Source organism: Tachysurus fulvidraco, chromosome 8 (assembly GCF_022655615.1).
Source record: "Tachysurus fulvidraco isolate hzauxx_2018 chromosome 8, HZAU_PFXX_2.0, whole genome shotgun sequence".
Taxonomy (NCBI): domain Eukaryota; kingdom Metazoa; phylum Chordata; class Actinopteri; order Siluriformes; family Bagridae; genus Tachysurus; species Tachysurus fulvidraco.
The window spans coordinates 12,406,922-12,431,921 of NC_062525.1; the positions used below are offsets into that span (position 1 = coordinate 12,406,922).

General features: G+C 39.3%; 3 protein-coding genes across 8 annotated transcripts in view; 2 read left to right on the top strand and 1 right to left on the bottom strand.

Annotated features, from left to right (window-relative positions):
• The window catches only part of LOC113662650 (rho-related GTP-binding protein RhoN-like), a 9,862-nt gene extending 5,944 nt beyond the window's left edge, over nucleotides 1–3,918 (top strand). Inside the window, exons 3-5 of the mRNA XM_027177672.2 lie at nucleotides 133–242; nucleotides 710–844; nucleotides 2,552–3,918. Of these exons, the coding sequence (XP_027033473.1) occupies nucleotides 133–242; nucleotides 710–844; nucleotides 2,552–2,791 (485 nt within the window). The 3' untranslated portion in view covers nucleotides 2,792–3,918. The remainder of the gene's footprint in view (nucleotides 1–132; nucleotides 243–709; nucleotides 845–2,551) is intronic.
• Nucleotides 3,919–8,298: 4,380 nt separating this feature from the next.
• On the bottom strand, nucleotides 8,299–21,736 carry LOC113662646 (BRCA1 DNA repair associated). 6 transcript variants are annotated; one of them, XM_047817246.1, is made up of 20 exons: nucleotides 21,440–21,736; nucleotides 20,458–20,533; nucleotides 20,144–20,197; nucleotides 19,928–20,008; nucleotides 19,643–19,731; nucleotides 19,513–19,549; nucleotides 19,312–19,412; nucleotides 16,397–19,171; nucleotides 16,131–16,291; nucleotides 15,198–15,339; nucleotides 14,390–14,530; nucleotides 14,226–14,296; nucleotides 12,990–13,077; nucleotides 11,708–11,785; nucleotides 11,046–11,086; nucleotides 10,685–10,768; nucleotides 9,278–9,335; nucleotides 9,009–9,079; nucleotides 8,854–8,917; nucleotides 8,299–8,607 (listed from the first exon to the last, which is right to left on the bottom strand). In XM_047817246.1, exons 2-20 carry the CDS (start codon nucleotides 20,529–20,531, stop codon nucleotides 8,513–8,515), a joined length of 4,305 nt encoding a protein of 1,434 aa, XP_047673202.1. In that variant the 5' UTR covers nucleotides 20,532–20,533; nucleotides 21,440–21,736; the 3' UTR covers nucleotides 8,299–8,512. The 6 variants fall into 6 exon arrangements, 4 of the variants coding, with proteins under 4 accessions (XP_047673202.1, XP_027033462.2, XP_047673201.1 ...); XM_027177661.2 differs by having other exon boundaries at nucleotides 16,131–16,312; XM_047817245.1 differs by lacking the exon at nucleotides 21,440–21,736 and adding an exon at nucleotides 21,401–21,419 and having other exon boundaries at nucleotides 16,131–16,312.
• Nucleotides 21,737–22,576: 840 nt separating this feature from the next.
• vps35l (VPS35 endosomal protein sorting factor like) overlaps nucleotides 22,577–25,000 on the top strand; it is a 13,890-nt gene continuing 11,466 nt past the window's right edge. Inside the window, exons 1-10 of the mRNA XM_027177540.2 lie at nucleotides 22,577–22,707; nucleotides 22,874–22,938; nucleotides 23,024–23,082; nucleotides 23,175–23,265; nucleotides 23,401–23,537; nucleotides 23,865–24,059; nucleotides 24,204–24,350; nucleotides 24,467–24,616; nucleotides 24,793–24,853; nucleotides 24,987–25,000. The exon at nucleotides 24,987–25,000 is cut by the window's right edge and continues 129 nt beyond it. Of these exons, the coding sequence (XP_027033341.2) occupies nucleotides 22,581–22,707; nucleotides 22,874–22,938; nucleotides 23,024–23,082; nucleotides 23,175–23,265; nucleotides 23,401–23,537; nucleotides 23,865–24,059; nucleotides 24,204–24,350; nucleotides 24,467–24,616; nucleotides 24,793–24,853; nucleotides 24,987–25,000 (1,046 nt within the window). The 5' untranslated portion in view covers nucleotides 22,577–22,580. The remainder of the gene's footprint in view (nucleotides 22,708–22,873; nucleotides 22,939–23,023; nucleotides 23,083–23,174; nucleotides 23,266–23,400; nucleotides 23,538–23,864; nucleotides 24,060–24,203; nucleotides 24,351–24,466; nucleotides 24,617–24,792; nucleotides 24,854–24,986) is intronic.

Sequence of the window (25,000 nt, forward strand, 5' to 3'; positions counted from 1 at the left end):
ACTAATAGTAAAATTATTATTAATTGATTTATAATCACTGAATTAACTAACACAACTGGCTGAAATAAATGTTGGAATGTTGGATTAGTGTATACATTATTAAAAAGTAAATAAAAGTGTGTGTGTGTTTAGGCTCTGTCTATTATGACAATGTTCGTCCATTGGCTTATCCTGACTCGGATGCAGTTCTTATCTGCTTTGATATCAGCAGACCAGAGACACTGGACAATGTGTTAAAAAAGGTACACACACACACATGCACACACAGAGCGCTGGGACAGATCTATAAAATGATTCACAAAAGATTCTTCTTCAGAATTTGTTTAATTCACACTAAAGGAATCAAATTAATTTCAGCACAGAGTCAAATGAATCAAAACATATCATATAGTCTAATTTACAAAACAATAGTAAAGAAAAGAAAATGACGAAAATGAAAATACATGGAATTGTATGATGCAACAAACAGTTGGCTTGTGTGTGTGAAACCCTCAAGATTATCAGATTAGTTTTTATGTAATGTTGACACATATATTTACACACAAAATATTGTTTTGAAGAATAATCATGCTGTAGAATGAAGGAGCTCTCAGGTGTTTTGACACGTGTGTGTATGTGTGTATGTGTGTGTGTGTGTGTGTGTGTGTGTGTGTGTGTGTGTGTGTGTGTGTATGTGTGTATGTGTGTGTGTGTGTGTGTGTGTGTGCAGTGGCAAACTGAGACTCAAGAGTACTGTCCCAATGCGAAGGTAGTGTTAGTGGGCTGTAAGATGGACATGAGGACGGACCTGAACACACTACGAGAGCTGTCCAAATTCAGACTGATCCCAGTCACACATGAACAGGTGACTGGAATGTGCGCTCACACACAAACACACACACCTTTTTAATTACACTAAAAACTACACTGATGTGGGTGGACACCTGGGGAGAAACTGAAATCGTCCCCTGATCACATCTTCACCATTTATGTCTGATTGCACAGGTTTAGTTTTAATAATGCATTTCCCTCCCAGCTGTCAGACACACACTCAAACAGGCTAACGATACCAGTGTTTCTCATCGATATTTAATGGAAAAATGTTCATAGGCACAGAGATTTTAACGCTTTAAGGTAAAGTGAGTGCATGTGTTTGGAAGTGATACAGTATCAGTAATGCTAATAGTAGCTGCTAGCTAACGAGATAACCTGATAGGAAACCTATAAGGATTTTTATATCATATTAATACATGTTACTCATCTTTTCTGAAGGAAATTTTATATCACATTGAGATTTCTCATTATTAATGATCATTATTAATTATTATCATTATTAATATTACCTTTGAGCTAACCTGACAGGATTTTCTAAAATGATTTTCACATCACACTCACTTTTTTAAATGTAAGTGCTATCTACCATGTGCTAACAATACAGGATTTCAGAGAGGATTAATATGCCATATTCATATGTTTCTTATCCTTCATGCTCATCCTAATTTTAGCCACCAGCCAACAAAACTAACCTGACAGGATTTTTTAAGATGATTCTTACACCATTCTTTCACAGATAATTCTCATAGTTATTGCTAATAGTAGCCACTAGCTAGCATGGACTAACCTGACAGGATAGCTCTGGGGATTTTTATATCACAATAATATGTGTCTCTAATTAATGCTCATAATTAATGCTATTAATAGCTGCTAAGTAGCATGAGCTAACCTTACAGGATTTCTGAGATGAGTCTTTAGTTATAGTTAGTAACGATTGTAATATTTACTGCTAACATCAACCAACTGGCTCATACAATCGCACTGATTTTGAGTTCTATTCATGAATGTCCTTATTTGCTAATGCTAGTCGCTCAGCAAACATAACTGAATTAGGCAACGTTTCTATTATTTCGATTATTTTAATTAAAAACAATCATCTTTACACTAATCCTAATTCCAGGTTTTAAGGAATTGAATAACCAAATAACATAATATTTCGTATTTTTGAACAACTAATGCTAATTATGCGCTATTGCTAATACTGAAAAGAACCACACAGGGTTCCATCAGTGTTTAAGATTTTAAATGTTTAGCGATAATGTAGGAGAAACTACCATGATGTATTATATGCAAACATCTTAAGATAATGCTGTATAGTTTTCACTGACTGTAAAAGTAAATCAGTAGAAACTCAATCACTGGAGAAACCGAAACTCCAAAATAAATCTTTTTAGAGCAGCTTGAAGTGGATCATCAGCTTCACACAGCAGTGTGTGCTAGCTGTCTGTAAATGTTAATCCCCACCAGCTAGCTAACTAATTAGCTCAGGAGAAGATCACTATTCTTGCATGTGAGCTGGAAATCTATGATTTAAACAAAACTTTTTTTTTTCATTTCAACACAGTTGAATGAATGAATTTCTACATAAGATTTAATTCTTTAATACATTTATTATTACAGTGCATCATCACATCAGATGTAGCCTTAATTTACATAAAAATGTTTAAAATAAAGCTAATATTTAGCATCATTCGCCTTGGTGTTTTAAGATTAAACACTTGTCCTGCTCCCTCTCTAGGGAACTTCTCTGGCACGGCAGATCGGCGCCGCAGCCTACGCCGAGTGCACGTCCAAAAACTCAGAGGACAGCGTGCGGGACGTTTTCCATGTCGCAACTGTAACGTCCGTCGGTCACGACACCCAGCAGCTGAAGCGCTCCGGATCAAGGCGAGGTCTTAAACGCTCTTCCCAGAATCCTCAGCGCTCCGAGATCCTGGAGCGACGCAAAGACCGCGCTAAGAGCTGCACACTGATGTAGGAGTCATGACCCCGTGATGTCACCTTCTACAATATGAACACGCTTTATATTTTCTGTTTGTTTTTTAGCACTAAATTTGATACCGATATCTGAGGTGGAAGTACAGACGTCTCGAGCAGATCTATTTATTAACTTTATTTTTTTAACGCTTAATTCTTTGGCATCACAGAAAAGCGAGTTGGTGATAAAACCACAACATTTTATACACGTGTATAAAAATCCTTCTTTTTTTTAAAATATATTACCATTAATTCAATATATTTATTAACTTTTTATTAAAGAAATGTAAAGGTTTGCATTTATTTTCACTTAGAGACATTTAGAGAGATTTGTTTAGTTCTCAACATACAGGAGGCAAAGACTTCACTGATTTTAAAAAATATATTAATTCATTTTTTGGGATAAGTGGATGGGTTCGGGACACAAAGGGAAAGAAATTTATAGAAACCCTGGAGTTAATCTCCTGAATTGTTGAAGTAAAGAAGAAGCTTTGCTATTTCCTGTATGTTTGGTGGTTTCCTGCAAGCGCCCAAGGCCTGATTCCATGAGATAATTCCCTCTTTTTTTGTTTATACTATATTAGTTTGTTGCTTAGTGTAACATATGAGCTTGAGAGACATAAGATGCACTTTATTTTTTTATTTAATTTTTTATTCCTCTTTAGGTCACAGGGTTATTGTTTTATTGTTTTCCTTCACAGAGACATGGGCTGGATAAATTGATATTTTACAGATGACATCAAAGTATAAAAAATCTAAATAGAACCGATTTCAAAGTCATAATGATTGGGCAAAAGTTATTTGGTCTGTGATGTAACTTTATATGAGGAGTTTGTGTGTGATCTCATTTCCTGTTTTTCTGTTGAGGAGAGAGACAGAAATAAAGGGCAAAAAGGCAAGAATTAGCTGAGAGGCATTTTTAAAAAAAATCACAGAAATTGCACAGCAGAGGAATACACACGTTATGGGCTATGATGTTTTTCTTGTCTGTTTTTAGAAAACCTCCATTTTGAACATCACAGAGATCACGGCACTAAATAAACACAAAGGTGGCATGAAAACATGATGGAACAGCATATAAATTTGTGTGTGGATGTTGTAAAATTTTATTAAAAAAAATAAAACTGAGCAGAACAAAGCATTTAATTTTCCTCAGTTGCATCTAATTTAGTGAAAAATGTTTACATTTCCCTTCATTTTGAAAGAGTAAAAAAAAAATTCATGCATATTTGATTAATTAATGACTAATAATTGAAGGATTAGTATCATAGCTACAAAAATGTCTTCATCCCTTCAACTAACAATTATTTCTTGTTTTTCTCAACAATGTAAAACAAAAAGATGATAAAACATTTCCTAAATCAGTTAAGAAACGTAACACCATTATTACATTAAAATGATGTATAAGGATTAGAGTTCTAGAATCTCAGCCCTGCGCATCTCTACTGTCTTTATTAAACAAATCAGTGAATACAAAAAAAAAAAAAACATCTGAAAAATTCACTTAGTAGTGAACGCTGAGAAATGTTTAGCATCATGAACACTGCTTTATCAAGTACTTTAGATTGTTTTGTGTTTTCTGGAGATTTTAATCGGATAAACCAAATTTATACGTTTAAAAGCACATTTTATAAACCTGTTTATCAGAACATCAAACTCATAAATTAGAATTTAACACCAACTTCCAGTAATTAGCACTCACTCACACACACACACACATCGTGCCAGTACATGATTTATTGTGTGAAAACCCTCACTGTGCCAATTAACTGACATTAGAGTGGGAAAGTTCTCTCTCTCGTTCTCTCTCTTTTGCTCTCTCTGATTCAACAGTTTCACAAACACTCAACAGGCACAAAATGTTGCATGAGCGTGTTTATTGTGTCTGAGCTTTTCTCACATCTGTTCTTGTCTGCATGTGTGTGTTTTGTATCTCTGTGGCATTTTATTGTTTTGAGAAAAGGAAGCACAAAGTTGTGTGTGTTTGTCCTGTTCACACACTGTTCTGATGAACATTACAGAAGCAGAGGAACAAAAGTCTTTATCATGTAAATAATCATCCTCAGTGTAGTAACAGTAACAGCTCTTCATCCTCATCACCGTGTCGCTGTTCTTTTTCTCCAAAAGGACAACATAATGTTTTATTCCCCACAAATACACACCCACACATACAAAGTGTACAGTGTGTAACAAATAATAAATCTCAACGTGTAAGGTGCCGAACACGCACGCACACAAAACCACACATCCATTTGGTTTCCCTGTGCTTCTTCTGTAATGTCATGTTTTTTTATACACACTTTTACACACCAACCATCACAAAACACACACCCTCACAACACACCCTCACCCCAACCATCACAACACACAAACACACACGAATACGCAAGCTGTGGATGAGGGTATTGTACAGGTCTGCTGTGATTAGACGCAGGTTGGTTCCTCAGGTGTTCCTCAGGGTTCTCTCTTCAGCATGACTCAGATGGAGAACAATGATGTGGGAAAGTGGTTGAGGAGGAAAAGCCTCCCTCTGAGATTGTGGTGTAAAAGGAATCGCGGTCAGCATAAGGAGCACTGGCGGCAGCACACACAGGGGGAAAGTGTCCAAAGGTGACAATTGAGATTCTTCAGTTGGGAAACAGGAGCTCTTCCCTGCCACAGCCCTGAGGGATTATGGGAAGCGGTTATTCTGGTTTAAAAAGCAATGCTTCATCAGGATCCATTTGATTTGATACAAGTCCCTCCTCACACTACAACTTTTTGTGTTGTTTGTGAGCAAGGCCTGGACAGCAGTGGTAGCTCGCTCTATCTATCTATCTATCTATCTATCTATCTATCTATCTATCTATCTATATATATATATATATATATATATATATATATATATATATATATATATATATATATATATATATATATATATATATAAATAACTTCTCCAATCAACTAAATACACTATATGATCTATAGAGGCTCAGCAGACACACAACGAGCCCAGATCTTTCCTTCCATAAAGGACAAGACAAAACAAAGCAGCAATCAATCAATCATTGGATTTGTTGCTTCTTTACAGGGTCATATGGAACTCTCTAATCGAGCATGGCTGACATGTTGGCTCCATATCGTATTTGTTGCTCGTGTGAATGTACAAATACATCCAGGATGCAGAGCTCATCCTCATGAGGCTCACAGTTTTTTCAATGACCTTGAGAAAACAAAAAAGATTGTATCCTTTTTGTAGCTGTGATATAGTTTCTCGAATGTCTGCTGTTTCTATTCATTATTTATTATACACACTTTCAAAATTTGCATTAAAACAGGACGGAAATATGGCCGGTGTTTGTCTCTCTCCTGTCTGATTCCTCTCTCTCGCTGTTTACACTTGAGCCGTATTCAATTATTTAGCAGGAAATTCATGCTCTTGGCAGGAAATATCCTCCTCCTGCTGAGTGTGTGTGTGTGAGAGAGAGACTGACAAGACTTGTTATTGCTCTGGGAATGCATTCTACCTGAAGCATAAAGAGACTGTGTGTGTGTGTGTGTGTGTGTCGCAATGCACAACTTGTGGTCGGGAAATCACCTTTTACTGCACAACACCCGAGTCATTAGGATGCCCGACTCACACACAGTCTCTAGATCACAGCTACAGGCGGATCCAAAAGGCCGAGTCCATGAGGAGTTCTGATTCCATCGCACCTGAACTAACACATCGCCATGTCACCTCATGTCAGTGTGAGGATGAGAACAGATCTCAACTCCTGTGTGTTCATATGGCAACAGTAACAAGATTTGTATAGAACGAACACAGTGTAAGCAATAAAACACTGCGTGTGGTGCTGTCGAAAACAAGAAAACTAATCAACAACAGGTTGGAGAGAAGAAATGTTTGTGTCTCTGTTTCCTCCAGCATCACATCCTCAGCTGCATTAATCCTCTTGAACACAGCAACTTAAGAACAATGAGTTTTTACAGATTTAATTGTATTACCTGCTTTGAGCTGAAAAAATTAAGCCTTACCTCTGACACTGGAGGCTCCTTCCACAAACGCTAAATAAATGTCTTCTTACAGAAGCCTTCACTCGTTCATCGACTCCACAGGATTTTTAAATGCTACACGTCCCAGTGAACAAGCTGTTACTATAGAAACCGCGACGTATTCGACCGAGTGCACTGATATAAACCTGAGATCTGGAGACCCTCAGAGATCTCACACCTCTTTGCCTTGAGGTGTTTCTCAGCTTCACTCTAGCTCACGGGTCTGCTCATGCTCCTGAGACCTGTCCCACCTTCACCAATCCTTCAGCTCAAATTTTGCTTCGACTTTATTCCAATAAGAACTTGCATCATCAGACTCTGTGTGTGTGTGTTGGGGGGGGGGGGGGGGTGTGTGTCTATTTAATTTGTACATCAGGACAAACGTGGGATCTGGATAAAGCGAGAGCTTCACAGTTCATCAACACGCTCTGGATTTGAACCGCATCCGCCGGCTAGGTTCTTGGTTTGAGCATGTCAGTGAGTGTGGAGGAGTGAGTGTGAGCAGTGTTGTGTGTGTGTGTGTGTGTGATGTATATTTTAAATAGAAGGCGCACTACAGGCAGCTGTGCCGAGGACACGCTCAGGGCCACCTGGAAGCCATATAGAATAAACTCTCACATCTCAGATCAACACTCCACACAACTCATTACATCTCACTGTTTGCCCTCCGTCTATCTCTCTCTCTCTCTCTCTACTCATCCATTATTAAGTTACATAATTAAATAATGGATTCCGATAGGTCAGAAGGTGTTGATTAATGCTGTATAATTGACACTCTGACAATAGAAGACATTTATATTAATGCCCTCGTTCTAATAGGTTTCCATAGTAACAGCTCACTCACAAGGACATTAGTGACGTGGTGTTTATTTACTATGGAAGAAGTCTCCGGTGTCAGCACTTTGTAACAGTCTGAGGTAAAGCTGTAAACTTATAAAGAACCACAAACACAGTAAAGGCCCCGGTGAGCAGATTTAGCCCAATTTATAGCGTCGTCTGTTTACTGAGGCTCGTTTAGGACCACGGATGGTAGAGAGAGAAAGTCTTCCTGATGCTGATCTGCAATAAAATCCAGAAACTGATATCTACACTGTGATAAAAATCTGACGGCGGAAAAATGATGAGCTCAGAGCAATCCAACCTCCGCAGTCTCACTTAGACGAAAGGAAAAAGTTTCAGGAATTTGAGCAATGATGCTGATAAAGAAGGGGGGATGAGAAAGAGAGGGTTGTTTACAGAAGGGATGGACAGATTGATAGTGGATGGATGGAGAACCCGTGAGACTGTGCTTTTACAGTTCCCCCGGGGCCGAAGGAGGAAACTCTAAAGCTTTTATTATTAATGGCCGTGTCAGAGAGAGAAACTCTGAGCAAGCAAAAGCGCAACAGAAATGTGTGTGTTTGTGTGTGTATGTGTTTTCCAAAGTATACTGCAATGCAAAAAAAAAAAGTAATAATTTGCCAAGCACACCTCACCTGTTGAAAGTTTTATACTGAAATGTACACGGAGAAAATCTTATTTACAGCATACACGTTAAAACTGTAAGTAAAGTAAAGTAAAGTAAAGTGAAAAGAAACGTAGTGATGAACAGAGCTCTGTGCAAGTAAAGTGCAGGTAAGGAGAGGAGATGTTTAAAAAACAAGCAGAGAGAAAGAGAAGAAAAAGATAAACATCATCCTCATCATCATCACGGTTTATAATCACGTGGATTTTGGAGCGTGTACGTGGCAACAGAATCTAACAACCAACTCCGAGTCACTACAGTGGCTTTTCTCTGTAGAGCTGAAAAACATACAGAGAGAAAAAATAAGAAGTAAATAACAACAGATGAGAAAGAAATCAGCGTTCGCAGCAGGTGAGGGAAAGTCATGTTAAACTCGAGCTACTCTGCTTTTTACACTGCATGGATTTACTGTTTCTTCACTTGCACACTTCAGTGAAGTATAAACTTTACGTTTTGCGCTGTGTCCTTTTGTACCAGATGTTTTTTTGTGTATTTATTTGTTACAGTGGAGCAGATTTCCTCACCTGCGTAATACGACTGAGAGTCATCAGGGTCGGGCTGAACCACCACCAGCTGATGACAGATATTCTGAAATGCACAAACACAAACACAGGTATAGAACCATGTAGCCATATAAAGTTCTAGGCAGTGATGTAAACAGAAGGAAAGATAATGGCACCTTTCTGGAGAACATCAGTGGATCTTTCACCACTGTAGCACCACACAACTCCACCATGACCTCCATCTGATCTGTAACACATCATTCACAAACCATAAACAACACGGGAAAATCCACAGAAAACTAAATTAATAAATATATTCCTCTGTGTATGTGTGTTTGTGTGTGATTATACACATGTATATTTTCAGTAAACACCAGGATGAACACACACACAGATTGTGTCACTGAGATGATTAATGTTAAGTATGAATAAAACACCTTCACACCTGTGGTCATATCTGTGAAGGAACCCTGGAAGCAGATCTCACATCCTTTCATCAGCAGCTGCAAAACAAGAAACAGACAAAAACAGACAAACACACACACAGACAAACACACACACACACAGACACAAAGACAGACAAACACACACACACACACAGACACAAAGACAGACAAACACACACACACACACACACACACAGACAGACAAACACACACACAGACAGACAAACACACACACAGACAGACAAACACACACAGACACACGCACAAAGACACACACACACACACACACACACAGAGACAAACACACACACACACACACAGACAGACAAACACACACACAGACACAAAGACAGACAAACACACACACACACACACACACACACACAGACAAACACACACACAGACAGACAAACACACACACAGACAGACAAACACACACAGACACACACACACAGACAGACAGACAGACAGACAAACACACACAGACACACGCACAAAGACACACACACAGGCAGACAAACACACACAGATAGAAAGACACTCACACAGACACACACGCACGCACGCACACACACACACACACACACACACACACACACACACACACAGACAAACACACACACAGACAGACAAACACACACAGACACACACACACAGACACACACACACAGACACACACACACAGACAGACAGACAGACAGACAAACACACACAGACACACGCACAAAGACACACACACAGGCAGACAAACACACACAGATAGAAAGACACTCACACAGACACACACGCACGCACGCACACACACACACACACACACACACACACACACACACACACACTAATTAGGTAAAACTGCTGTCTATTTGTAGTACATTATGGGTAACTGAAAAACCCACAATAACATCAGCTAGACCACTGTGCGTTTGGGGCGGAGCCTGAAAATGTCCAAAACAACGTCCACTGAAGTGACAAAACATTAAATCAGTTGTGTGAAGTGTGTATTTATTTATTCTCGTAAACAGCGATGGCAGTTAAACCAGACCAACAGCATAGGAACAACATTAACTAAATACAGGAATAAAGAAAACGAGCGGCTGAAGCTGGCTGATAATTTCATGAAGGTTCCTTCAAAGGGAGAGAAAACAGACTGCTTTCAGTCATAAGCTAAACCTTCATTAATTAAAAAACTCGCTCACCTTCACTTTGCCCTGTTAACACTCGCATTATATGGACCTTCAGCATAGCCATGTCGAAAAGTGTGTAAAGATTCATCAGGGCTGAATTCACAGAATGACTTATTGTTCACTCGCAGTGTACTTTACAGTGTAATGAGTCAAACTTCAGCACTAATGCTGTAAGAATTAAAAAATTTTTTTTAAATGTGCTGATTAAAACCTCAGACTCACGTTATTATCCGGAGCGGTTCGGGCTTTTTGGGGTCCTTTGTGGTCGCGTCCATTAACAACGTCACCGCAAACCTCGTACGGATTCTAGAATGAACCACAAGTCATAAGTGCATTTATCATGCAGGAATCATTAGTCTGCAATAATATAAAATAGAGGAAGATTGTTTTGTGCAGAAAAGAGTTGGAAAAAAAATGAATTGAGGAATCAGTAAAAATTAAAAACAACCATTCTCAAAACTGAATAGCTTTGCAATTTATAGATCAGGCTGAGATTGTATTTTACTTGATTTGAATAATCTAATTAAATATGTGGCTAAAAAATACACGGAAACAAAAAACTAAGCAAGAAAATCTGACTTACTTCAGCCAAAAGTTTGCCATGATTGAAGCACTCGGAGATCCCTGTTGGAAACAAAATATGAAAAGATTAAACTGTTGTGGTGACAGAAATTTGTAGAACCTAATATTCACAAACAATCAACGATCTATGCAGATTAGCTCAGATGCTGTGAAGAAGCAAAAAAAACCCAAACATTCAGCTCAAGTGATTCCTCAGATGCTTCATACAAATCGTCTTTTTTTTGCTCACAGATTTAGTTCCTACCTGCAATTACTGTCGTTCCAGCAAAAAATAAAGGAGAAACAACAGCGTGGCTTGATCTATTTTTTATGTATTCAACCTCTCGTTATCATTACCGTCTCTGGTGTGTGCAGTGACCTACAGCTTTGAAGGAAGCCGCAGACAGTTGGTGACTCTAGTGAGTTAATTTAGCTAAAACACTTAGCTAAGCTAATCCAAGAACGAACTTCACATATTACATGTAAATCTAAATAACTGATTTTCACTCTGATTAGTATGATATTTAATCTGTACTTAACACGTTAGAAGTTAGAAGGATAAATACTACTATTTCAGGCCACGGCCACAAGTGGAACACCCCACAGCGCCTCGAATTTAAACAATAATCGACTTGTCATTGTGAGTCACACTTAAAACATGACATGAGCAGCACTGATACGCACACAGGAAGCTCACCACCCACTTCCTGCCAGCGATTCCCTGGAAGTACTTCAGCGTTCGCTCACACACCAAGTCTCTATCTAAGCCAAAACAAAAACAAGTAAATCGTCATCAGCAGCAGCAGCAATGTTATTATACTGATATTTTGATTGTGTGTGTGTGTGTGTGTCAATATAAACTCACTGTAAAGTGTGTGTGCAAGAGAGATAGAGAAAGAGAGAGAGAGAGAGAGAGAGAGAGAGAGAGAGAGAGAGCGAGAGAAGGAATGAGCATCTCTGTGGTATATAAAAGATCTGCAAACTGAAGAGTGCAAAGCTGCTTGAGAAACACTGAACACATGAGCACTCTGGCTCACTGTGCAGCACCGCTGTGTATTTAATTACTTGTAGACGCAGTCATTAGACTCACATTAAAAAGTAATTAGCTGGTTTGTGTTGCTGTTTAATGCGCTCGGGTCACGATTCAGCTCTGAAGAACACCCAGTCAACACCCAGTCAGTACACAGTCACTTTAAAGATTTGTCTTTAATATAAACATTAGGACTTCCTGAACCTGCTCAGTGTAATTAAAACAATAACAAGAGTTTTTAAGGCATTTGTACTTTTCTAGCCTTTAGATGACCTAAAATATAAGAACTTTTTCAATATTTGAAACAAAATTATCATCATCTTGCCATAGATTTTTCCAAGATGGCTATCGTTCAGATGGAGATAACTAGAAGGACTTGATCACTATCACTGATGTCTTTAAACAGTGAAAGTGAAAACATTGATCATGTGCTGAGGTTGTCACCAAAAGGTAAATCACAATAAAAAATAACATCCTCATCACTGCTGATCTCGGCCAAATGCATCATTTTAACTCTGTTCAAGAAAAACGGTATACAGTACAGCATACAGAAAAAAAAATCCAATCTTCTGGAGGAAAAAGAATGCTGTATAGACATCAAACTTCAAAGCTCCTGAGACAGTTGCTATGGTAACCACGCCATTAAAATGACTTTCTTAATGGTGCTCATTAATATGCTGCTTCGTTAAGAGTGTCTTTGATATAAAACAATACAACACAGGGAAGTAATTACCTACAGAAAAGATTGTGTGTGCATGTGTGTGTGTGTGTGTGTGTGCGTGCGTGTCTGTGTGTGGAGACAGAGAGAGAAAGAGAGCATGCGTATACATTACCTGAATATAGACAACAAAAAAAATAGGAATAGATCACTCACACACACACACACACACACACACACACACACACACACACACACGCACGCACATGCACACACACCTGTCTTGATGATGATGTGAGTTGTAGTGGGAGTGACATGACTGCTTATACCAGCCTTCATCTTCCTTGCAAATTTCTTCAACAGGGCCTACACACACAGACAAACACACACGCACGCACACACGTGCAGACACACACACACACACACACACACACACACACACACACACACACACACACACACACACACAGAGACACTCAGAGAGACACACAGAGACAAAGACACACACAGACAGAGACACAGACAGACACACAGACAGACACACACACATTATTTTACTATCAGCAATGTTTATTTATTTCTATCAATAATGTAGTATCAGCAATAATATTAAGTAACAACAACAACAATAATAATAAGTTAAAGCTTCAAATCATCGATTTTGACATTCAGTAAATCGTTAAATTCAGGAGCAGCTATAAAAATACACATCACACAGATTGGACTATATGCACCCCAAGGACAAATGTAGTGTTAAAATGTTACTGCCTCAGAGACGTTACTATAACAAACACTGACAAACACAGCAGCAGTATTTTTATATAAAAACCATTCCACAATGCAACAGAATTCTCAATTCTGATTTGTCAGGTGTTGATTCATTTCTCTAACCTTACAACGCGTTATCGTTTCTATAGAAACGGCTTGTTCAAAGGGACGTGTTCAGAGCTTTATTTATCTATCATGTATGGAAGGAGTTTCCAGTGTCGGTGCTTAGTGAAGCTGTAACTCCACTAAATAAACACCAAGCAGTGTTTGTGTGTTATTCTGTGTTAACTTGAAAGGACCAGACTGTTCATAGCTGCTAGAATGTGCAAGGATGTATTAACTTTATCATTAAATCGAACTATACACATAAAAGCCTGATGGTGTTGGTATGAAAGAGTGGGAATGTACTGTTATAACAAATTCCTATAAAAACTCTCACACCACTTATCATTATATAAACTTCTAGAATTTCATATTAAACACATAATTATATAGTTAAGCTAAAAGTTGATTTTCATATTCATATTTTTAAACGAGTATGTTGTACTGAACACTGCTATAATGAATATGCCATAATATTATTAATAATAATAGGACTAACATGAGTAACTGTAGCTCTATTATTTCTATTTTTTTATATAAATGACTCACTGCACTGAGATTTTCGCTTCGAGTTTGCTAAAGATGTAGCAAATAAAGAAAAGAAATAAAGAGCATTAAATAAATTCATTCAGTAAATCTCTCACCTGTTCAGCAGCACTAAGCCCCGACGCCACCAGCTGCGTTCTGGCTCCGCTATCTGTTTTACATCCCAGGGCTGGGTGAGACAGAATAAATATATAAACTTAACACGGAATGGAAACTTCTCTGATGCTGAATAATCTGTATCGTGTAATCACATCAGCCATACTTTCTCCCTTCAGCTCGTTCAGCTTCTTCTCGTCCATCGCATCGATGGTCGGATCCTCAGCTGCAGCACGCTGACCTTTGACCTCTGATCTCTGAGACATCTGCCTTCCACGTTTACAGGATCGCTGACTTCTCCGCGGCCCTGCAGGTCATAAATGCATACATGCATACCGGCATACTGCTGCTCACTCTTATATAAAACGTCATTAACATCACTCAACAGGGAAATGCAGTTTTTTTAAAAACAATGATGGAGGAACTAAAACCTGTCCTAGTTCCTCCTGCTGATGGAACATTCAGACATAATAAGTAAAAAAGACAAAGTGACTAGACTACTTTTATTAGATTTATTAGAATCTAGAACCCAAGCTTTAGATGCTTGGATTTATTAAATAAAAATATATTATGGTACCTGTTGGGGAATATGCTTAAATTTCAGAAATAACTAACTGAATGAATAACTTGGCTGAAAAGGTTTGGAAAGGAGACAAATTAAAGGTTCGTCCTTTAGCTGGATTTACAGATGTTAGCATGATTTATGAATGCAGCGTGACGTTCAGTGTGGATGTGAAATAACACACTTTTTTATTTATTCTCCTTAAAGAATAACTTTATTGTATAATTCACATTTTGAGATAAACTCCTGTAAGTTTAATCAAAATGAATTCAGTGCAGCAACAAAATGATATTACAAATAAAAGATCTGCAGAACTGTTTGCTGAAATCAGCACGGAGCGTTCTGATTGGCTGACAGCACCGTACGTTCTACACCCAGGAGTATTATACAGACCACTTGTGTGAGTTTGTACCTGTGCTTATACCCGGGTGCTGATTGACATCCTCCATCTTATTTGTATCGTCCACGTCTCCACCTTTCTTCTGGAGAGCTTCAGTCACTAAAGCCATCATTCTCTCCAACCTGTGCAACTCCTGCTGCATCTCGTCTCTCTGCTACAGGAGAAACGTACACACAGTTCATTACTGCTCTTTTACTCCTGTCTGTCTGAAAGGTTCACATTTGTGTCTCAGCTGCTCTTTTGAACGTTGAGAGTTGCATGTTTACACTTCATATGCAAATCCAAAATTAAAATCCATTTCACTATACACTTCTAAGTGAACGAAGCACAGCTCTTAAAAGCCCTTCAGCTGCATTAATGCGGTGAAGTGTCTTGATCAACACAACAGGCCGACGCCGGAGCGCGCTCAAACAGGTGCAAAACATATCATCTGTAAATATGTATTTACTGCCATCTTCTGGACAGCAGAAGTGCTACTTAGGTGACTACAGGACTATTGGCACCTTTCAGAAAAATTTACACAGAACACACGCAGCAATACTAAGAGTTGAAATATATGAAAACGCTGTAAAAACCTATTTTACACAGTATATATTACACAGAGGATCTTAGAAGCTCCTATTTTATAGCGAAGACTGTCTGGCACAGATGGATTCATCTTAGGAGAATACACAGGTGTCACTGTTCTGCCCTAGTAACTCGAGGCCAACGTGCTACAATGAAAAGCAAAACCTTCTTCATGGCATTAACCTTACATTGTTTTGCTCCTTTATTGTCAGAAATCTTGTGTCAAAATGTGCACAAGGTACTGCATCATAATACGACAGCCCTCACCTGTACTGTTGAGAGTGGCAATAATAGAAGGAGGGAAGTAGAACATAAAATGCTGCTTATAGCTCATTGATTCTGCTACACTTATACTTGAAGTTAAAAATCTGCCCTCACCTGAGTGGTAATAATCTCACTCATGCATTGAGATGACTCGATGGAATGCCCTGTTTTGCCACAAGCTACGTCTTCGGCACCCCCAGCTACGTCCTCGGCACCCCTAGCTATGTCTTCGGGACCCCCAGCTACGTCTTTGGCACCCCCAGCTACGTCTTCGGCACCCCCAGCTGCGTCTTCAGCTTAAAGTAAAAGAAATGATCATTAGTAGAAGCTGCATTTATATGTATAAATTTGATTATATATTACGAGTAAAAGACACTTACATTCTCGTGGTGTCCCAAACAGATCCACAGATCCCTGACTAGAAGTAATCCACTCATCCATGCAAGCAGGTTCAGAAATACCACCATCTCGTACATCATTAGAATTTACATCTTGAAGAGATTTCTGTTTCTGGTAAGGGGCAACGCACTGGCTTGAAGAATTTGACCGACCTTCTGGTTCGCTGTGAGAGTGACTATCCTGACTTGCTGGGACTAAACCTGCCATTGTGTTTTGGTCTTCAACTTGAAGCCCATTTTGGTTTAAAGAGTTTTTCACTGGATCTTTAAATATTTGGGCGAGTGGAGGCAGGTCATCATCCTCAACACTGGATTCAGAATCTGAAGACTCCAGTCTCTGGGGCTTCCTCTTCTTCCGCAAACATGGCTGAGAATTAAATTCTCCTTCATCCAGCTTATCCAAGTTCTGAGTGGTTTCAGGTTCTGTTAGCTGAGCCTCAGGAGCATTTGGTACAAGGCCATCTGGGGTGACTGAGGACTCAAAATTATTACACTGAGTTTCAGAGCTTGTCAAGGGTCCCAATGGAATGCTGGAGACTTTGCAACCTTGAATTTCTGAAGAATTTGGAGACTTTGTTGAGTCCTTGTTATGAGAGATTTGTGTTTCCTTTTCGGTCGGGCTTGTAGAGAAAAGTTGGACAGAATTTGCACGGTCAACCTTGACAGAAGGCCTGGAATCTTGAGATCTTGAGTAATCTTGAGAATTTGCAACCATCTCAGGTTTGTCACTGGCAGCTGAGGTTCTGATCGAATTGTGTTTCTGGGTGTCCTTTGGAAGAGTGGGTGATTTTACCTGAAGAAGACTGACACTTGCAACATCTGCAATACCACTTTGAGAGTTTTGAGACATTATCTCATGAGCTGATACCTCAGATGGATTTGGGGGCAGTACTTGATCAATGTTCAGAGAGATCCCTCGTATCTCTGTTAAATCTACATTCTCTTGCTTGTCTTCCTCTAAAATCTGAGTCAGGGATTTCTCTTGGGTTCTGGAGTGTGAAGTTCTGGGACTACCCAGGTAGAAGGATTTTCTCTTGGTCGCTTTGAAGGTCTTCATGAGTTGCTCTGTGTCAAGTTCACTATCATTGGTATCGTCATCTTGCTCAGTAACTTTGTGCTCAACAGCAAGGGACAGTGTTTTTGTAGATGGTGATTTCTGATATTTCTGTGGTAAAGATTCTGGAACCAGAGCTGCTAAGGGACTTGTCAAGTTTGCAGCTTTGGTAGAACAAGGGAGAATGTGTTTATCTCGATCCACAGAGTCTGGGACAACAGAAAAGTGCGAATTTTCTTCAGCTATAGACAGAGCAGCCACATCCTCACTGGACTGCATGATTTCAATGTTTTCAAAGTTATCATTGTAAACACAACCATTTCTCATCATGGACCATTCTGGTTTTTTGCTCTGAGAATCATTAATATGACTTGTACCAAGATAAGCAGTCTTGGCACTTTGCTCATCCAAATTAGCAGATGGATTATTTTCAGGTCCGTCAGCAGGTTTTGGGTGAGCTTGTTTAGATCGTCTTCTTCTCGGAAGACCTTGAACCTCCGCAGTGAACTCCTGCAGCCTTAGGCTTCGTCTGGTTTTCCGAGCATCAGGAGACTTCATCTCTGCACTACTAGGATAACTTTCAATATTAACTTCTGTCTCGATTAAATTAAGATTACTTGGGACCTTACTCAGCTCAACAATTTCAGCTCCAGCACTTACTAGAGCAAGGGACTTGGCATATTTGGCATTTTTGCATTTCTCCAAATTGTGATCTTTAGTAGTGTCATGAGTGCTACGAGTGCTCCGTCTCTTCCGATCTTTCTTGTTGTCGGTGTTGTTTTCGTTTTCAGTCAATTCACAGTCCACATCTTGCCAAACCTCCTGCATCTTTGATCTCCGCCCTCTTTTCTTCAGAGGTACTGCAAATGCTGGACTATCTGCAGTAAGTTCATTTTTAGCATTTTTATCAGGACCACTCTGCACCCTTTCCTGCTTGCCTGAGGACCTTAACGGCGTGTTGCCGTTTTCTTGTTTGTTTCCTTCATCAACTTCCTCTTGAGCTAATCCATCTTCTGTATCTTTATTTGATGTCTTCCTAATGAAGTCAGCTGAATTCAACCTACGGCTTGACCTCCTCTGGGGTATCTCGACCTTTTCAGCCTTTTCCGACAGATTTCCATAACAAACAACAGGAGCAATCGCTTGTGCAGGAGAGAAACTTTTGGCAACTTTATTCTTGATAACTTTGCGCTCTCGTTTATACACCGCCCCAAACACTTGTTCTTCCAGACCTCTACATGGCACTTCCCTTACAGGACTCATGTCAGCTTTACCGTGAGCAGAATCATTGATCTCCGTTGACACACCTGAAGCTGTACTCTCCTTTTCAGCATCGCTGTCTGTGAACTTCGGAAAATCTCCTTCAGCACTGCCTTCAGCTTGGGCGTCAGAAACCGGAGAAATCTTCAGCAACCACTCAGACACTTTCTGCACACTTTTCTTCTCTCGCTTATCCATAATTCTGTCTGGATCCAAGCAAAGCCTTTTAGATCGTCTGCAGGAATGTTTTACTTCATATGGAGCAACATCCTGCTGTGTTGGTGAATCGCTGGCTTCTGTTCTCGGTAGAACGTCTTCAGGAACGGCAAGGTTTGTTTCAGACTTTTGTGGCAAATCAGCAAGACTGCTGTCTGAGCGATCTTTTACTAAAGTGGCAGGACATGAATCCTCAAGACTCATGAGTTTTGCAAAAGCATCTTTAGCTGTAAGTGAGTTTAAAAAATGAGTCAGTCACAGCAAAGAGACCAGGATACAGGAAAATTCTGCGAGCTGTCACACTTGTACATTTGCATTATCACATGATAAATGCAACAAAAAACAATACACATTATATTCGTCCCACCTGCTGCTGTAGAGGAAATAGTCGCTTCTTTCTCAGTCACATTGCCCTCGGAGGTCGTATTCTCTCCACTGCCCTGCTGATCTCTGGACTCTGTCTCAACACTGACCAATGAAACATGAAAAGAGCAAAGAATTGCTAAACCTCGGGGTCATTAATGCAGCATTTTAATTAAAAAAAAAAAGGCGTGACTGTGACTCTCACCTAGCGCCATGTCTCCTCTGTGGCAAGCCAGTGAAATCTAGGAATACACAAACATAATATAATATATATAAATTTCCCCAAACATACTACATAATTCTACAATGTATGTAAGTACTCCAAATACACTTACAGTTTGTTCGCGTATCAATTTCGTATGAACAGACTAAATTTCGGAGGCCTTCTACCAGTTTCTGGAAACCTGGACTTTCCTGCAGACTCCTGTTAAAATTTAAATACACATTACTCAATACAGGATTTACAGAATCACACCTATAATAAAACCCTTAAATATTATATTTGCCAGTTTTATTACACTTTCTCAAATGGTTTTAGACCCCAGTGTTGGTGTAGCAGACTAATCAGAACTCTCAAATCAATATAATAAATATAAGATTGATATATAAATATAACATACCTCTTGGTGACCTTCGTCTTACACACGGGGCAGCTGGTTTCCTTCCTCTTATTCCGCTCCAGCAGTTTGGTCATGCAGAACCTGAGTTTAACACAGAATCCTTCAAACTGATTCGTTATAATACTAATTTAGAAAATAGTCCATTCAATTTAATACATTCAATATATAGCCCTATTTTTATTTATTTATACATGTCCAAATTAAAATACGACTTACTTGCAGAACTGGTGGTCACACTGGGTCGAAACGGGTTCACTCATCAAATCCAAACTGTCAACACAATAAGAAAATGTGAATGTCCAAATGTCTAAGTGATGATGTGTGATAATTCTAAAGCAGCTCCATGTTTATTCTGTAGATGTAGAGTTTTATCTCTCAGACCATATATAATCATATGAAAAAGTCTTACACATGGACTTCATCTGACTCCATCATGCACACTGACAGCATCATAAAGCACTTTTCCACACTGTTACAGAATATTGTTATGGTTATTATACACACTGAAGAACATCGTCTCCTAAACTCACCATATCGGACACTGCAGGTTCTCCCAAATCACAGCGATCCCTCTCTTCACGTCTTCTGCCTTCACCACACTCATCGCTACATGTCACAAACGTACACCATGTTACACAAGTATACAACGTGAGCCAAGCACGTGACAAGCCCATACTACTTCCCCTACACTCATATAGCTAACTCCAAAGTGGCTCCTCACAGGACATTAATTACACGAGTGAGAATTGCGCGCACACACACACACACCTTATCTACTAAGCACTACATATGGGTCACTACATACTATACACTACTTCCACTGTCATACCCTACATGCAGTACAATTATGTAGGGAGCAGAGACAAATCCCAAAAAACTCAATGCTGGTCATGTATTAAGTAAGTACTTAATTAAGTAAGTAATGGCACCCACTTTTTGGACCTATATAGTGTACTATGTAGTTTAGCTATAAACAAAAACACTTTCCTTTAATTTAGGATTTAATAACAGTTTTAGGCGCTTTGTTAAGTCTTTACTATTATTATTGCTATTATTATTATTATTATTATTATTATTGTTATTATTAGTAGTATTATTATCACTACTATTATTATTACTATTGTTGTTATTAAATGACGTCATACACTTTACCAGTGATTTGAGGTAGTCTTAAACCATACAGTTAACTATAAATGTCATATATAGATAAATACACACAACACTTCCTTAATTGTGTGTCATTAATGTTACACTCTTATTCTTCGATACCAGTTAGCTAGCTAATCATATTAGTTGAAAACCACGGCCAACGTTCAAACCTATCAACACTCCCTACATAAACAGTCTACCTACAATAGGACACAGCCGCGTTCTCTACCCTCCCTAATGCACTACTCAAAAATACAGACTCCATTTGGAACATAACCCGCAAATTTCCACACGATATTGAACTTTGGTTTAAAATTAACGCACCCAAAGCGTTCAGAGCGCCTACTGATATACCTGACGTACCTACAGATCGGTTGATTTCTGTAAATTCAGTCAAAAAAAATTAACCAAATCCGAGTCCGTGTAGCCACTTAGCTCGCACTCGGAAGTTAATCGTGTTTGTGTTTTCGCGCGACTGTCTCTGTGACGTGACTGACGCGTTTCCGTCTCTCCTCTATTTTTGTTTTTATTTTTTTTAGAGAAAACATAAAAATTACAAAATTCTTGAAGTAAAAAAACCCAATAAACTGAACATTAATAAGGAAAAAATATAAATAAAAACAAACATTTCTGGACGCAAACTGTCGCGAAATGCGTCACTTCCTCTTTAAAAAAGAAAACAGGAAGTTTTCAGGTAAGACGCAAACTTAGCTGTTTGGCTAACGTATAACATATAGCACGTACGGTTAAGAATGTGATGACAGACATTTTCTGTGATTTAACTCGTTTTATTTTCGAAATTACATATAAGTTTTGAAAAAATATATGTACATATAAAGTAATTTGGGTAAGCAGGCTTAATCCTGTTTGGAGCAAAACAAATCGGTAGCTGAATGCGATAGCTTGAGGTCGTGTCTCATTAGGCGTTCATTTAGGTATCTAGTGCACTTTGTAGGGTGTGAAGTTTAATCACGTCAGAGCTCGTGTAGTGCACTTAAAAAGGGAAGCGGGATTCTATTTGTGATTCGGCCCGAATGCTTATAGGTATAGCGTAAACAGTTGATGATTGTGGCAATACATTTTCTCTAAAAATATTAGAGAGGCAAACTTCGTATGTTTAAGATTTATCACAGGTTTTTTTTCTTTTTCACTTTACCTGCGTACATACAAACATACAGAGTCTAGCATTATACCAAGGTTTACCTATTTTTGTTGTAAGCGTGTAAGACAATAAAAACAGGTTATAATGTGTTTATAACAGTTTAATACCTGGAGTAAACCCTGTAGGTCTGTAATGATTCAATTAAATTTATTTGTATAGCACTTTTAACAATTCCCATTGTCTCAAAGCAGCTTTATAGAAGTATGGAAACAAGACAGAGAGAAAATTAAATATATAATATTAAGAAGAAGAAGGACAAATAAGGATAAAAGGATAAATAAATGAATATATACAATTAAAGTTTAAAATTAATGAACCATTTTGTATGTCTGTCTCAGTACCATGGAGGGCTCCAAGTCATCCAGCACCACAATGCAGGTGAGCTTTGTGTGTCAACGCTGCAACCAACCTCTCAAACTCGACACCAGCTTCAACGTCCTGGACCAACTCACCTTCCAGGAGCTCATCGGTACGTCTGAAACATTCATCACAAAACTCTATATTCTAGTTATGATGAATTTAGAAGGTGTTGATTAATTTTCCTTTTTTTAAAAAAAAAAAAAAAGAACTATTTATATTATTGCACTCATTCTAAATCTGCGAGTCTGTTATTTTTACATTATGTTTCTGTTTAGCTCCACTGGTCACCGTGACACCAAGCAAGCAAACAGAAAGCGGTGACACTGACAGTCCACCTGAGGTAACACCAGCCGTGGAGTTCTGTATTTTTTAACTGAAATCCTATAAGAATGTTTTAGCTTAGATTCATGTTGCATCTTTTACAGGAGGCGTTTGTGGAGAGCAAGCAAGATGGCATCTCACGGAAGTACATCCCTCCTGCTAGGTAGAACAACTGACCTGAAAAGAGAATATTTTAGGATAGTAACTATTGAGGCCTGGTGATGTCACTAAACACAGATTTTCCCCGCATTGCAGGATGATGTCCACAGAAAGCGCTAACAGCTTCACACTAATCGGTGAGGCCTCAGATGGAGGGACCATGGAGAACCTGAGCCACAGGTTAAAGGTACAAAAGATAAACCTGAAGGGAATTGAGAACGTTCTAGTTAGTTACAGATAGTACAGTAAATAAACAGCAGTGCTCCTGATGTAAGAGGTTTGCACTATAAGTTGTCCAACACTGTGTCGCTCTCTCCCAAAGGTAACGAGTCATTTGTTCGACATCATGTCAGGGCAGAGTGACGTCGATCACCCACTGTGTGAGGAGTGTACAGACACACTGCTCGATCACCTAGACACACAGCTCCACATCACAGAGAACGAGTGTCAAAACTACAAGTGAGTTTAGACTGAGCAATAACCAACATGATGCTCCCACCACCATGTGTTCACGGTGAGGAGCTAAATGTAGAAAGATTCGAAAGGGGTGAAAACTTATGCAAACTATATGTTATACTATATGTTATTGGCAAACTTTTTTTTTTGACAGGTGTGAGTGATGGCTTTATTTAACTTACAAAAATAACAGCCATATTTGATTGAGGGAGTGTCTGGAGCTGCTTGTCCAACTACAGAAGAAAGACAAGGACATGCTATTGGAATAATTAACGCTTACAACCTTTGATTGACGGGCGTTTTTGATTGACAGATGTATTTGTTTGACAGGAAGTGTCTGGAGTTGCTGTCACAGCTGCAGGTGGAAGACGAGGACACGCTGCTGAAAGAGCTGCAGCAGCTCAGGCAGGAGGAGGAGACGCTCATCCAGGACCTGGAAGCTATCGAACAGCAGCGGGAATCCGTCGCCATGGAGATCACCGAAGCACGACGCCATGCGCAGCAGCTGGACACAGAGGAGCTCCAGTGAGTTACTCTCACACACCTTCGGAATAATTAAATGATTAGATCTAGAAATAAAGCAGCAAGAGGACTATCACACACAGAGAGAGATATCTGAGAGCCAGAGGTTCTGACCTGATCACAGGATTCTGTCCGTGTCTCACCCAGGTACCAGAAAGAGTACTGCGAGTTTAAACGGCAACAGCTGGAGCTGGATGATGAACTGAAGAGTGTCGATAATCAGATGCGCTACTGCCAAGCTCAACTGGACCGCCTGAAGAAAACCAATGTCTTTAATGCCACCTTTCACATCTGGTACCTTAATATTTATTCACCCTCAATAGTCCTGTCTCTCTCTCTCTCTCTCTCTCTCTCTCTCTCCCCTTTCCCCCCATTGAGTGCTGTTATATATTTTATTGTACTTGTTTCAGGCACAGTGGACAGTTTGGAACAATAAACAATTTCCGTCTGGGGCGATTACCCAGCGTTCCTGTGGAGTGGAACGAGATTAATGCGGCCTGGGGTCAGACTGTGCTGTTGCTACATGCTCTTGCTAACAAGATGGGTCTGCGCTTTCAGAGGTACTGCCACTCCTCGACTCACATTAACACTGTGCTCCTCAGAAAGACAAAATAACATGCAGAATTAAAATGTGATTAAGTTCACAAGGCAGACGTCACAGACTCCACCTGTTACATATGTAACATTAATTCTGCATACGGTCTAACTTTAGCACTGTGTGTTGTCTGCGTTACAGATATCGACTTGTTCCTTACGGAAACCACTCATACCTGGAGTCCCTTACAGACAAGTCCAAGGTAAACGGATACCGAGGTGTAGTGAAGGGTTTGATTAGAGAGCTGTGATTGGCTGAGAGGATATTTAGACAAATGCTACACCTCTAGAATTTTGAATAATATGGGTTAGTCATGTGTCCTCTCGCCGTTGCAGGAGCTGCCGCTGTA